The sequence below is a fragment of the Tenebrio molitor genome, chromosome 6 (genome assembly GCF_963966145.1).
Source record: "Tenebrio molitor chromosome 6, icTenMoli1.1, whole genome shotgun sequence".
Lineage (NCBI taxonomy): Eukaryota > Metazoa > Arthropoda > Insecta > Coleoptera > Tenebrionidae > Tenebrio > Tenebrio molitor.
Window position 1 is genome coordinate 16,379,422 of NC_091051.1, and position 13,609 is coordinate 16,393,030.

The 13,609-nt window shown below is 37.3% G+C and overlaps 3 protein-coding genes across 3 annotated transcripts in view; 1 reads left to right on the plus strand and 2 right to left on the minus strand.

Annotated features, from left to right (window-relative positions):
• The window catches only part of LOC138133749 (gephyrin-like), a 45,511-nt gene extending 43,994 nt beyond the window's left edge, over positions 1-1,517 (minus strand). Inside the window, exon 1 of the mRNA XM_069051701.1 lies at positions 1,232-1,517. The gene's annotated coding sequence lies outside the window, so the exon portion shown is untranslated. The remainder of the gene's footprint in view (positions 1-1,231) is intronic.
• Positions 1,518-3,641: 2,124 nt separating this feature from the next.
• Positions 3,642-12,472, minus strand: LOC138133748 (gephyrin-like). Its single transcript, XM_069051699.1, has 10 exons — positions 12,329-12,472; positions 6,019-6,117; positions 5,450-5,970; positions 5,121-5,399; positions 4,895-5,070; positions 4,722-4,838; positions 4,511-4,669; positions 4,302-4,463; positions 4,082-4,253; positions 3,642-4,035 (listed from the first exon to the last, which is right to left on the minus strand). The coding sequence occupies exons 2-10, from the start codon at positions 6,050-6,052 to the stop codon at positions 3,811-3,813; spliced, it is 1,845 nt and encodes a 614-aa protein (XP_068907800.1). The 5' UTR covers positions 6,053-6,117; positions 12,329-12,472; the 3' UTR covers positions 3,642-3,810.
• Positions 12,473-12,493: 21 nt separating this feature from the next.
• The window catches only part of LOC138133746 (insulin-like growth factor 1 receptor), a gene marked incomplete in the record, with an annotated part of 46,678 nt that continues 45,562 nt past the window's right edge, over positions 12,494-13,609 (plus strand). Inside the window, 1 exon segment of the mRNA XM_069051696.1 lies at positions 12,494-12,859. Within this exon segment, the coding sequence (XP_068907797.1) occupies positions 12,494-12,859 (366 nt within the window).

Sequence of the window (13,609 nt, forward strand, 5' to 3'; positions counted from 1 at the left end):
GAAAGATGACGCATATTAGTAATTAATGTGTAGGACAAAGATAGCTACACATTTGCCTGCATCACCTATTTGTCACCCTGACTTGAAATCGGGCTCTAATGCTCCAGTCGAAAACATAATAAAGAGATCAAATAGGCTACGTTAAACAAAACACAATGTTTAATTTAAAAGCAATCTCCACAAATTTAGTCGTATAGAAACAATGGGTGGTTTGTCTTAAGTGAAACAATAACATCCCTTAATGACCGCGTTTGTTGGTTTTCAAATTACCGGAACAAAGGAAAGAGAAAAATTACTCCACCAATTCAGATAATTAGACTGAACCCTGATTTTATTTAAAGCACCTTCAAATAAACCCACATCGGCTTATTCAAATCGTACTGTGGTGTGACTAACCCTTGATGCGGCCAAACAAGAAATATTAGCAAATAGGAGACATCGCCATCGTTTTGTTGTAGTGAATACAATTCGAATGTGACAATGCCAGAAACTGGAAACATTTCTATGGCTGAACCCCATCATAAATTAGAGTCTGATGCGATGATGTAAGTGCGAAAGAGACAAATCACTGGTGTGCAATGGGTATTAAGCGACAACGCATAAAGTACCCTTCATTTTACTAGTTCTTTGCCCACTGGACAGTAAAGCTTGTTTGACACGATGCTAAATTTCGTAGTAAATTTGTTAGAAAATGAGAGAGACCCTCGACAGGATCAATGAACGATCAGGATCATAGTCTGTCTTTGTCAGATCCTGATCGTTCATTGGTCCTCTCTCATTTACTAGTAAATTTTCTCAAAAATTTAGTATCGTGTCAAACAAGCTTAAGAGATGGGTCACAAAGTGTCCTTGACAACTGTTACTAGTCTACCATCGGCGCGGCACTGTCCAATAGATACGAAGTGAAGTACGCGCGACATACCCGCCCAATCACAACAGTTCATCAAAGTGTCATTCATTATTAATTGAGCAAATCAACAATATCACCACCCTCAATCGTGAAAACAACATAATCTTAATCACAGTTACACCAGTCTATTATCATTATTACCGACAACGGTGATCTCAAAACAACAACAATATCAAAAGAACGGTGCTCAAACAAATAGCGGTGTTCATGGAAAATAACTCACCGTTCCGGTTGTGTTTTAATCGTCATCAAAATCAATTAATAGAATGACTAGACTCACCACAACTCTAACAGAAACAGGATGCTTAGTGATACACTCACCTTGTGTATCCACTTCTGCACAAACTTTGGTAACTAACTTTAATTGAAACTTATTGCTCTTCACTATGTCACAGTTCACATTCAATTGATTTGATCCGACTCTCAAGCTATTGATGCTGTTCAAAAGGGTCATAAATATAAATCTCGGTCCAGTTTTCTTTAACTGCAACTATTTATCGAAATTCATGAACGTTCGCTTGACAAAACAAGTCTATAAATCTAACTAATATTTGGACCTGACTTAGACTTGAGTAAAAGAAGGGAAAATGGTACATATTATGCTGTCTTACAAGAGTTTTCCATTACCACTAATTAATGTGTTTTAGAGGTCTTTCAATTCCTCATGGGTTTTGACCTCGGAAATATCTGCGCGAAGGCGGAGCCATAAACCAGCGAAGATTCTGTGAATGAAAACTGAAAACGTCGACTATTTTAGCCACGCCTTAAATTTCAATGGAATTAAATTACGAATGAAATAAAAAGTCGCCGAACACGTAATATATTTGCAAACTCGATAACACGTGGAGGAACACCACAGAACACTATCTGATTATTTACTCTAAGAGATGTAACGAAAGACGATGTTTTCCGATCGCTTTGTAGCGCCTACTAGAAACCGATATCCGTCGTTTGCGCAGATATGACTCACAACCCATGAGAGATTGAAAGACCTCTAACATGGTACCAATGTTGAAATGATTTGTTAAAATTGTAGATAGTTGTATTATATGCAGCCAACTGTACTCCACTGTTTCGCATTGGTGATTAATTAAATACGAAATTCTCCATATTTGGAGTCAGTTCACCAACCACTTAATCGCTTTGCCCTCCACAACTTCCGTTACATTAAGGGAAGGATAATGAGCTTGGTAATTGTTCACTTTAACTACTTATGGAATTTTCGCGTTTTTTCTGGCTAGACAGCCTCAGGGCGTCCTCCTAGATCGTTTCCCTCCATTCAAACCTTGTGCAAATGAATTTTCCTTACCCTTTAGTTATACTAAGACATTGGCGCGACCTTGAAACACAACAAGAGAGAAAAAAGGCATTTGCACAAGGTTTGAATGGTGGGAAACGATCTAGGAGGACGCCCTGAGGGTGTCTAGCCAGAAAAAATGCAAAAATTCCAGAAGTAGTTAAAGTGAACAATTACCATGAGCTTCCCCTATTCAAAAGTGGAATTTTTCCAGGCACGTGACCCGCCATCAACACCAGCGGCTTATCTTACAGGGGTCGCCTGGACCAACAGGACATCACCCACTGGGGCGCAATATTGAAAACCAACGTTGTGGGCGTCCTGCGGAGCGAACCGCTCGAACATTCCAAGGTTTACTGCGCAACACCTCCAGACGTTTAATAAATTTCGGTGTTCTCGACAGCGCGGAAGCCAGTCTGGTCCCCTGCGCCACTAGCAGATATGCCGCCGAAGGACCCAGCATTCCAACAATGCCCTCCGGCAGGAATTAGCCCTACCGAGATCAAAGTAGTCAGTTACTCTACGCTTAACGGGGGTTTCTCCGGAATTACTGCACGCGACACCCAAACTCGACACGTTAGTATAGGTACAGGCTGAGTCACGTAGACCGTTCGTTAGAAACTTTCCGATTTTCCAAAATCGTATTAATATGAAAATCGGTAGTTGACTATAATCGTAATCGACGATAATTGTTCACTTTAACCACTTCTGGAATTTTCGCTTTTTTACCTAATCGACTGCTTCAAGTTCAAATGAAATATTTTCAAAATGGCAGCATTTCCGGAAATTCACGACATCTTGGTTTTTTTTAAATAGAAAGGCCTCATTTTGACTTCACATTTCGATTCTATAATTTTTTTAATGAAGCCCTGCAACCCCGCTTTTTGCGAAAAAAATGACAGGTCAAAAACGATGACAGATAAGTGTTAACAGAAGGACGTTCTAAACTCGTAGAATCCAAATGTGAAATCACAATAGGGCCTTTCCATTAAAAAAAACAAGGATGGCGTCGATTTCCCATATTTCCGGAAGTGTCGCCATTTTGAAAATATTTTATTTAAACTTGGAGCAGTCGACTATAGTCGGCTACCACTTTTCGTATTAATACGATTTTGGGAAATCAGAAAGTTTCTAACTAACGGGCTACGTGAATCACCCTGTATAAGCCAAACACAAACACAATAGAACAAAGAAATGTTTACAAGAAACAGGAACGGAGCGATATTTCCGTCGACATAAGTGAATCCATCGAGTATCAACCCCTTGTGTTGGCAAAATGACCCCTGCGGGTACTGGACGTGATAATTACAGCGGGTACAGTCTAGCCCCAAAGAGTCACTGGGCCAACCCGGTCAGCTTCTTCAAGTCATTGGTAGTCTAGTTATCCGTATTACTATCCCAGTACTTTGTATATACAGTATGTTACCTTCAACAATAATAAAAAGAATTTTTTCTTCTGTTACAATTGGAACTGTGTATTTTTTCTTGAAAACCAAATACATTACTATAAATACGAGCGAAACATTCTCGTATAGGACACTATGTCACGGTTAAACTCTTAACAGGCTTCAAAGCGTGTTACTACGGAAAGTGGAAAGAGCTTCTAACGAGCTTTAATATCTCCGATAATTATGATGTGCGAGAGATACTCTTTTGTGGGGATCATGGAGCCAGGCAGCAACATCAACCCATTGGCCCCCACCAAACTGTTCAATCGACTGCTCACTTGTCCCCCATTAGGTGTAGCGACGATTTTCCCGTCGACGTAGCTCACAATGGCCCTTACGTACTCTGGTCTAGGGTCCGAGCAACTCGACTTGTGAGTCGACTGGAACCCAACATCACTAAAAGCTCAGTTCACACAGTTTACTTACCACGACATAGGGGATCACTGGAAACTGCCACTCATTCTCGCCCTCCAAATGACGCAACAACGGAATTACAAACAACAAACACGTCACGCTTGCAGATACCGGGTTCCCAGGTAATCCGAAAACAATTTTTTTTGCTCCTTCGTATTCGAGGGTGGCGAAAGTTGTCGGTTTGCTAAAACACCGGAATTTAGAGGAGTGTCAGTGAAAGATTAGTGTTTACCCAGGTTTCATATTGACCCGTCCGAAATGAATGGTTGCATTGAAGTCTTCAATTAGTACTCGCTTAATGAAATCAAACTCTCCCATTGACACTCCCCCTGTTGTGATGAGGATGTCGTTAAGTGTCAGAGCTGTCGCAATGGCTCTCTTGATGATGTTTGGTCTGCAATAGTTCAGTTAGACTTGCCAAAGATTGTCGAATTGCGTTACTCGTCTTTGATTATGCCGTAATCGTCGCAATCGTAATGATATTCCTTTAGGAGATTAATTAGAGCCAATCTGTTACTGTCACGGATTTGGCCGGGTTGTAAGTCTTCATAATGCTCTCTCAATTCGTTCCCCGTTGTGAAAACTCCAACTGAAGCCGGTCTTAAAACCAATCATTTAAAACACTCGAACAAATGGACAATTTTACATTTACTTGTAAATTGTAACTGTTGACTTTCCGACAGCTGCCAAAACTCCGATATGTGCGGCCTTTAACCGCTCTCCCTCTAGAAAAATCGTTGTATTTTTGGACACATCACTTCCCAATCGTCTAAAATTTCAAAAGTACAATATAACATCTGTCGCAGGTTCACTGTCTCTTTCAACCTTATATCTTGTCCGTTGACCGGTTTCTTGTTAATAGAAATTTCAATCTCATCACCTGCATCCTTTTTTAGAACCGTTGTATCTTCGACTTGGACGACCGCATTAGCGCCTGTAGGAATCGGGGCTCCCGTTCCGATCCTTACAGCTTCGCCCTCTTGCAAAGGTAACAAGTTAGGCTAAAACACACCTTTTGATCGATCCAGTTTAATAGTAAGTTGGGAAATACCGCATCTCCAGCTGCTGCAACATTTCTGATCTTTCGCGGTCCATCACCGTCGCTCGCTCTGACCGCGTATCCGTCCTTCGTGGACGCATCAAAAGGAGGGATGTCATCGTGTGACAATACATCCTCAGCTAAGACCCTGTGGAGTGAATCTTCAATGGCCAGGCGTACTGTTTCGACAGAAACTGTAGACTCCTTCATGATCAAATCAACCGCTTCCTCTACTTCTAACATAGGATAAGGAGATTCGCGTGGCCTTTCCGCTACTTGATTCACAACAACCTAATACTCCTTGGTGGGATTATTGTTACTAGTGCTCAAGAAAGACTTACGCTGCTGGGCTCGCAACCGTCAATAAACCTCACCCTCTTCTTAATTTTTTTGTGATCCTTTTTCACCATATCTAGATCGTCGGTGATCAAGGCGATCGCGTGAGGGATGCAAGTTTGTACGAAGGAAAAACATTCGACAGCTCCTGTTTCGCTTCCCGGCAGATTGATAATGAGGGTCTTGCCGGCGATTCCGCAAACCGCCCTCGAAAGCATTCCCATCGGAGTGATTTCCAGACTCCTGGAGATCATCTCGTGGATCACTCCTGGAGCCTCCCGTTCGATCACGGCTTTTGTAGCTTCCGGAGTCACATCTCTCGGTGAGAATCCAGTTCCTCCCGTTGTTAAAATGAGGTTACATTGTTCGCCCACCCACTTGTTGAGTTGATCGATTATTTTCTGCCGATCGTCCGGGACTATTTCTTTGTGGGCGATGCGGAACTTGGGGAGAGCCGTGTTGACTGCTTTTTCCAATTCTCGTCCAGCCGAATCCTGTTTCAACTTTGCAAAACAGGTATCGCTTACTGAAAGCAAACAATTGAAAGTGACGCAAAGGGGGACAGGAAACAAACCTGTCAGAATACAGCAAGTTGGGGCCGGGTTCATCTTCGACGGTACAGGAAGAGATTTCAAGCAATTGGAGTAATGGATGAGCCGGATTTCCTCTTATCCTACGGGATCGTACTTTTAATGAAATGAGTGTTTGACGGTCATTTTTATTGATTGATACACTGATGTCTATCTTTAAGATCGTATCAAATCTGCTTTAAATACGTCATTTTTATTTTACATTCGATGACAATAGTAGATTACATACCGAGGTGGGAAGTGTTTAATTCCTGTCGAGAGCTAAGATAGTTTACCAAGGCGTAGCCGAGGTGCACTAATGCTTGAGACAGGAATGAAACACATTCCCACCGAGGTTTGTATACTATTTTATTCGGAATCATTACATTTTTAGCAAATAAACAATTAATTTGATGCAGTTTCATTTCTACTGTTTTTCGACTTTCACTAAGTACGCCACTGGAAAAACCTTACAATAAGGCGGAAAGTGTCCTATTACTGACCAAGAGAGGGAAGTAAACATAAAAAAAATGGTTAACTTTCCGCCCTCGTATAAGGTTAGGAATGTGCATATTACAATACGATTCCGAATAAATATTCTATCCTCTCGGGGCATCCCTTTAAGATAGTTTCATTGAGGAGAACGCATTGTTGACATTCTCGAGATAAGTGGAATATTACAAAAAGAATTGTATTTATTTAAACGGCGACGACGATTTTACGAATTTGTGATCGATTTATCGTCTCGAAGAAATGCTATTTAAACGGGAAAGTCAACGAATCGTACGAATGTGATTTTCCAATGGGAACTCAAACGTGATATTACTGACGCCGCATTTGATTATTTTGTTGCCTCTGCAGATAAGAATGGAATCTTCAAAGAGATTTTATCTTTTACTACAGGGTCAAGTTAAACGTCATTGCCGGAGTCGACACTACGGAATTTACTCGTGGTTGTTACGTAAGTTACATGCATTTGCAAATTGAAACAGAGTTGATTGTGCTCCACACCACAAGTTGACTAAGTCAATTCTTGGGAGACTTCATCCTTGCGCTGAAACAGGAAATGGAGCGATGCCCAAAGGATAAATCTCGAAACGTGTTCTGCGAAAGTCTAGAGTTTCCCTGGTTTCCATATCGTGTTATTGCCTAGCGTGTTGAAAGATTGATGTGGAAAACTGACAACAAAAATTGAATTTCACGGGAGCAACATTAATTTCATGTTTAGAACTGGGGTGCGTTGTCGAGGATACAGGACAAACAATTCACAATATAAATAAAGCATGATAGAAATAATTCGATCAATAGATGCAAGATAAAATATTTATTTTGCAATTTCGGCTTTTTAAACGTCTGGGCTTGTATTTTTTACGTACAAAATACAAAGCTAAATTGCTTTATTTGTATTTCTACCCTTTAATAACACAACTAAGTATATTTACACTATGTTTGGTGAAATGGAAAATATTTGCTCAATCATGAGAAATGACGTGTTTGAGATAACATTACCGGTATTGTTTTTTGTTTGCACAAAGTGGATTAAATCACGATACACTTACAACGGTATGACAAGTAGCTGTGCGAGAACTGGCCAGCACTGCGCATGACGTCATGTGCGAGGCACTTATAAAGGAGCTTATGGCTGGTATCATTGTATTTCATGAAAATTGGTAGTAAAAATAAGATTAATAGACTTTTATACATGTTAAATATATTGTTATATTACATATATTATTATATCACTATAAAAAAATTATGATATTATGTATGTACTATTATAAATACACTGACCGGCACAAAAAACGACTCACCTCGCGACTCACTTTGAATTTTTTATTGTTGTTATTTGTCTTTGAATTTTTTTTTGGTATCATGTTGTATTGGTAGGTGCTATTTAAATTATTCTTTGCCAAAGAATATCCGACAAACAAAACATTAAACATAGGAAATAAGATTTTAATGAAAAATGATGTTATTTTTTAGAAAAAAAAAATGTACGTTATAAAAAATTGTCAAAATTTTAACAGTATTTTGAATTAGTATCTCGTATTGTCAAATTAAAAATTTTAACAGGTAAAACAACCGACAAAAACACAACATGGAAGTAGCGCAAACTTTTCAATAATTTATTTAAACAAAACAATTCGGTTGCCATGGTGACCATAGCACTCCCCATCATTGAAAATATCCCAATTTAGCTATGTATTATAAAAAAAAAATAAGCACAAATATAATTACCTAAATTTTATTAAAAGTAAATTATTACTTTTTGAATTATTCCAATTTTAACAGCGAAAAATTACCGAGATTTACTACGAATACAGTTAGGAACTTTTCTAGTAATTCTTAAGTCCATAAAGGGCATATATATATTACTACATAAAAGGTACCATAAACAGTCCATATCAACCTCTTTTGTGGATCGCCCAATTTAATAATAAATCATGGCAGAATTCTGCACTTTAACATCAAATTCCATTTATTTCAAAAACCGGTAATGTTTTCATGATCTCAATGACACTAAATTTTTCCTACATGTTTGAAAGGACTTTCAGTGAAAAATTGTGTAAATTAATGTACTTACATAGCTGTTATTGAATTAAACCGAAATATTTACCTGTTTCAGTAAAAAATTTGAAATTTTTACAAAATGTTCTACAGCGATACATAATCATTCCTGAATTTTTTGAGAATTTTAAATCAATTAGAAGTAGGTGTTTTCCATCAATGCAATAACCAGTTAAAAGAACTCATGGGCTCTTGCCTCGCATATGACGTCAGACAGGACGTTCGGATGCGCGCTGGCATACCGTTGTAAGTGTATCGTGGATTAAATTAAATAAATGTATTTGTTAAAAACACAACTTTTACAGTTATAACTACACTTAAGTAGTTATACAACACTTTACTACAAATTATTTAAGCAATACACACACTTTCAAATTTATGGCAAAATTTGGGTTCTTAATATCGAAACTTTTCTAATAAAGTGACGTCAGGTACGCCAAACTACATATATTAGTTCAAAATACATCTCGGATATAAATTTGTATCATATTATAAGTTGAGTGAAACTTGCTCTATCGGAGTTGTTCGAAGATGAATTTAATTTATATCTAATATTTGATTTGAAAGTGTAAAAAACTACAAATTGTATTCAACATTGTGAGACGTAAAAAATGAACATGACTTAACATTCGAATTAATTGTTAAAATCCATTGCTACATGGCACTGTGACATGTAATTATTTATAAAATTACTGCAGAATGACGATTAATCGATAATTATTTGTGAATTTTTTCTCCTTGAAAATGAAATCTATTCCATAGATTTATAGAATTAGTTTCTACGCCCAAGAATTTTTTAATTGCTTGTTTTTTACAGTAAAGTAACCATGATTAAAAATCACAATAATTTTAAGTATGTGATTAAATAAAATTATGAATTATAAAAATATTTTAAATTATCTATTGAAATTTAAATTTAATCAGACATTTTCAGTGATGCACTAAAATTTATCTCGTCTGGTACAAATTTATTATATGTACTTCTAACAAATTGCGGAATCCATTTAGATTTTATTTAAAACAAAAATTCAAATATTTTTGTATTTATTAGACATCTGAAATGCAAATATAACGTATAACGTCAATGATTTATAAATATGTACTTATATTATGTAAAATTTAAAATGTAGTGAGATGGGTTGTTCTTGAAATAAGTATCAAGTATTTGCTTTAATTTGTCCTTATACGTCTGATAGGTTATACAAAGTTTTTGAGATCTACATTTGACTTTGCAATTAAAAAAATATATTAATTTTTATCATATACAGCTGTCCCTAAAAAAGAAGACGAATCCATAGGTTCCTTATTTATCGGACGATTTTAATTATCTATGCACCAAATTAAATGGTTGTGAATAGGCTACAAGATGGCCTACTAAATTCATGTATAGCCCTAAGGGAAGGGCTTCAAGGTTAAACTGTCAAAAAAAATTTTTTTCAAATAGAAACACACTTTTTTTTAGAAATTCTGATGGAGATTTTTATTCTGAAAACAACAATGTATTATAAGTAGGTATAACCTAGCATAAAAAAATAACACTAACTTTTGAAACAAATGACGAGCACCAAGCGAGAAGCTATCAAAATGCATTGCGTTACAGTGTAATAACCAAATTAAGTTGTCTGGAAAAACTAATGAGAAATAATAACGTAGGGATTGCGTAAAGATGCCGCCAATGTTTAGCGCAAAATTGAGCGCATAGACGATAGCAGCGTTTTTCTAACATTTTTTTTTTTTAATTTTTGTTATACCGGGTATCAACCACCAAACCTGGCCATAGGCACATTACACATATTAAAATAATACATATATGAGTTGCTATGAAACATATTATTGTTTCGTCAAATTTGCTCAATAATTGAGCATAATACTGCTCTGTGATCGTTCTTCCCTTTTCCAAATTTCGAAAGTATCTACATATTTCTACTTTCTACGTTACCTACACCAAAAGTTTCCTGATAGCATTGTTTGTACGGATGATAATTATAGCTGTCAATATGAGTAATATGACATTACACAATAATATATTTCATAGCAACTCATATTTTATTTTAATATGTGTAATGTGCCTATGGCCAGGTTTGGTGGTTGATACCCGGTACCTATAAGTGTATACTTGTGATATATTGTTGTTTTCAGAATAAAAATCTCTATCAGAATTACTAAAAAAAAACCGTAATATTGTTTGAATACATATTTTGAACATTTACATAATTTGATAATATACTTAATACATATTATTTATTCGGAATCGTATTGTAACACGCACATTCCTAACTTTATACGAGGGCGGAAAGTTAACCATTCCTTTTTATCTTTACTTCCCTCTCTTGGTCAGTAATAGGCCACTTTCCGCCCTATTATAAGGTTTCTCCAGTGGCGTACTTACTGAAAGTCGAAAAACAGTAGAAATTAAACTGCATCAAATTAATTGTTTATTTGCTAAAAATGTAATGATTCCGAATAAAATAGTATACAAACCTCGGTGGGAATGTGTTTCATTCCTCTCTCGAGCATTAGTTCACCTGGGCTACGCCTTGATAAACTATCTTAGCTCTCGACAGGAATGAAACACTTCCCACCTCGGTATGTAATCTACTATTACTCAGAAAATAACATAATTACATAACATTTTTGTTTTACAATACAAAAATTTCCGATAATAATGCGGAATCTGGAAAAGTGCCCCGAATGCTTGCAGCGTTTCACGTTGAATGGCAAGGGAAATCCTCTCAAAAAGGAATTTCTTTGATTTTGAATCGCCTGATTCCGCGATAAGTCGGTGACATTAATGAAATCGATGGTTTGATTGAAATTATTTATTATCAACATTATCTCTTTTTATTATTAGTTATATACCTACATATATGTATTAGATTTGAAATAAACTTGTTGAAAGCAAATATTATTTAAAAAATATGTAATAAAAAGTAATAATTTATTGCTAATGACTAGTGTTGCTGTGTTTGTAGTACTTATTCATAATTGAGGTGGATAAGAAAAACACTACTTATCTAGGTATCTTCCAGGTTATTTATGTATTTTAAAATCGTTTAATTTTATGCAGTTCGCTATCATTTCTTGATCTACCAGGTTGTTTCATTACTAGTCATTAGGTATGTCAAAGAATTATTATTCTTGCCAAAGAAACGGAAGTTTCTAATCTCACACACGGACGACTAAATTTAATAGGTGTGTCTGCTACTGACCTATGCCATACCGTAATAATAAAACTCACTTGAGTAGCAGGTACGTTTCGAGAAACATATTATACTGCTTGTACATACATACTCTGCTTTCGTCGTCCAGTTCAAGTACTGTAATTTTAATTACAGTAGTAGTAGACAATGAGAGAAAAAAAATGTTAAATTTATCTCATTATTCTTGTCGACTAGTGCGCAGAAAAAATGTTGTCGAGTTGACAAGAAAGCAAAACAAAACAGACAGAGCAGTAGAAAAAGCCGGCCAACTTTTGACCTGATAATTAGCTGACCAGCGAAATCGTCAAGTCGAAGGTTATCGCTCGTGTCATACATTGCCGAATGTTGTCAGTCAACGACGCAAAAAATCACCCGCACGCCCATGGTACACTTAACGTACGTGAGGCCCCGCCCACCTTCGATACGTTACGTCACAGTCAGCCCGCGTTGTGCAACACGCCGGCAATGAACCTGCCACCGCCGTTATAAAAGGCGTCCGTCGCGACGTCCCCGTCTTCCGTTGACCCAAATTAGAGTAAATACTGACCTGCGTAGGCAGAGAACGCCGCACAACTTACACACAGCACGCAACGCAACCGTTTGTTGTTGTTGTCGGACGCACCGCAAGCCGGTCTCTGTTCGTCGGCGCTCACGCTCAGTCAAGTGGCGAACGTCGAGAAGTGAGCATGACACGACGCGGGTCGTCGACACAATGCAACGCGACTTAGTACTTATCGCGGTGTTGTTCGTACTGTGTACAAACACTGACGATGTGGACGGCAAGATCTGTCCTTCGCTCGACATCAGGAACTACCCCAGGTCGCTGGAGAAGCTGCGCGACTGCACCGTCATCATGGGCCACCTCCGCGTCGTCCTCATCGACAACGTGACCAACAGCAGCGTCTACGAAAATTACTCTTTTCCCAAACTGACGGAGATCGCGGACTACTTGATGGTCTTCCGAGTGGCATGGCTTCCTAGTCTCGGAGATCTCTTCCCCAACCTCAGAATCATCAGAGGGAACCAGCTCTTTCTTAACTTCGCCTTAGTGGTCTACAGGATGCCCCATCTCCAAGAGGTGTGTTGTTTGTTATTGTTGTTGTTCGTTGCGGTCACGCGGTCGTACAACGGCGTGCTTTGGATGCTTCCGGTAGGATAACAGAAGAGTTGATCCACAGAAAATCTCACTCAGATGACAGTTTTCGTAATTACAATCGAAAGATTGCAGTACGTATTTTGCATAAAAAATTGTTTTTCCTATACCGGGTAAGTCGACGACATTATTTGTTCTGTTTCTGAACTTGAAGATTTGGCAAGTACATAATAAACATGTTCGTGAAGAAAACCTCAATCTTATAACAATGGTTTTCTTCGTACAAATGTAACACTCCAGCACATTTAAGAACTTGGGAAATGCTGGCAGATAATAATCGTAGCGAAAACATAAAAAGAAAATACATTAAAGTTATGTACTTCATTTACCCAGACTGATTTTGTTGAACCGTGTAAACCGCACTTTACTTAATTGTGTATAAACTTAGCGGAGACTAACAGCAAAGCGAAGTTAAAACCGAGTATTCTTTATTGTTTTCAGTTGAAAACCACAGTAATATGTATTATTATTTATTAAAAAATCTAAATAGGTATGTATTCGTATGTATAAATCACATAGAAATTACATACATATTAATAGATTACCAAGACTGTACGAATCTTTTCATTTATTTACTGGAAATTCATTAGTTTTTGTTTTTTTTTTTTAATTTAAAATGCAAAATGTTTGATAATACATACATACCTACCTAATATGTTCCTATGCACCTGATTT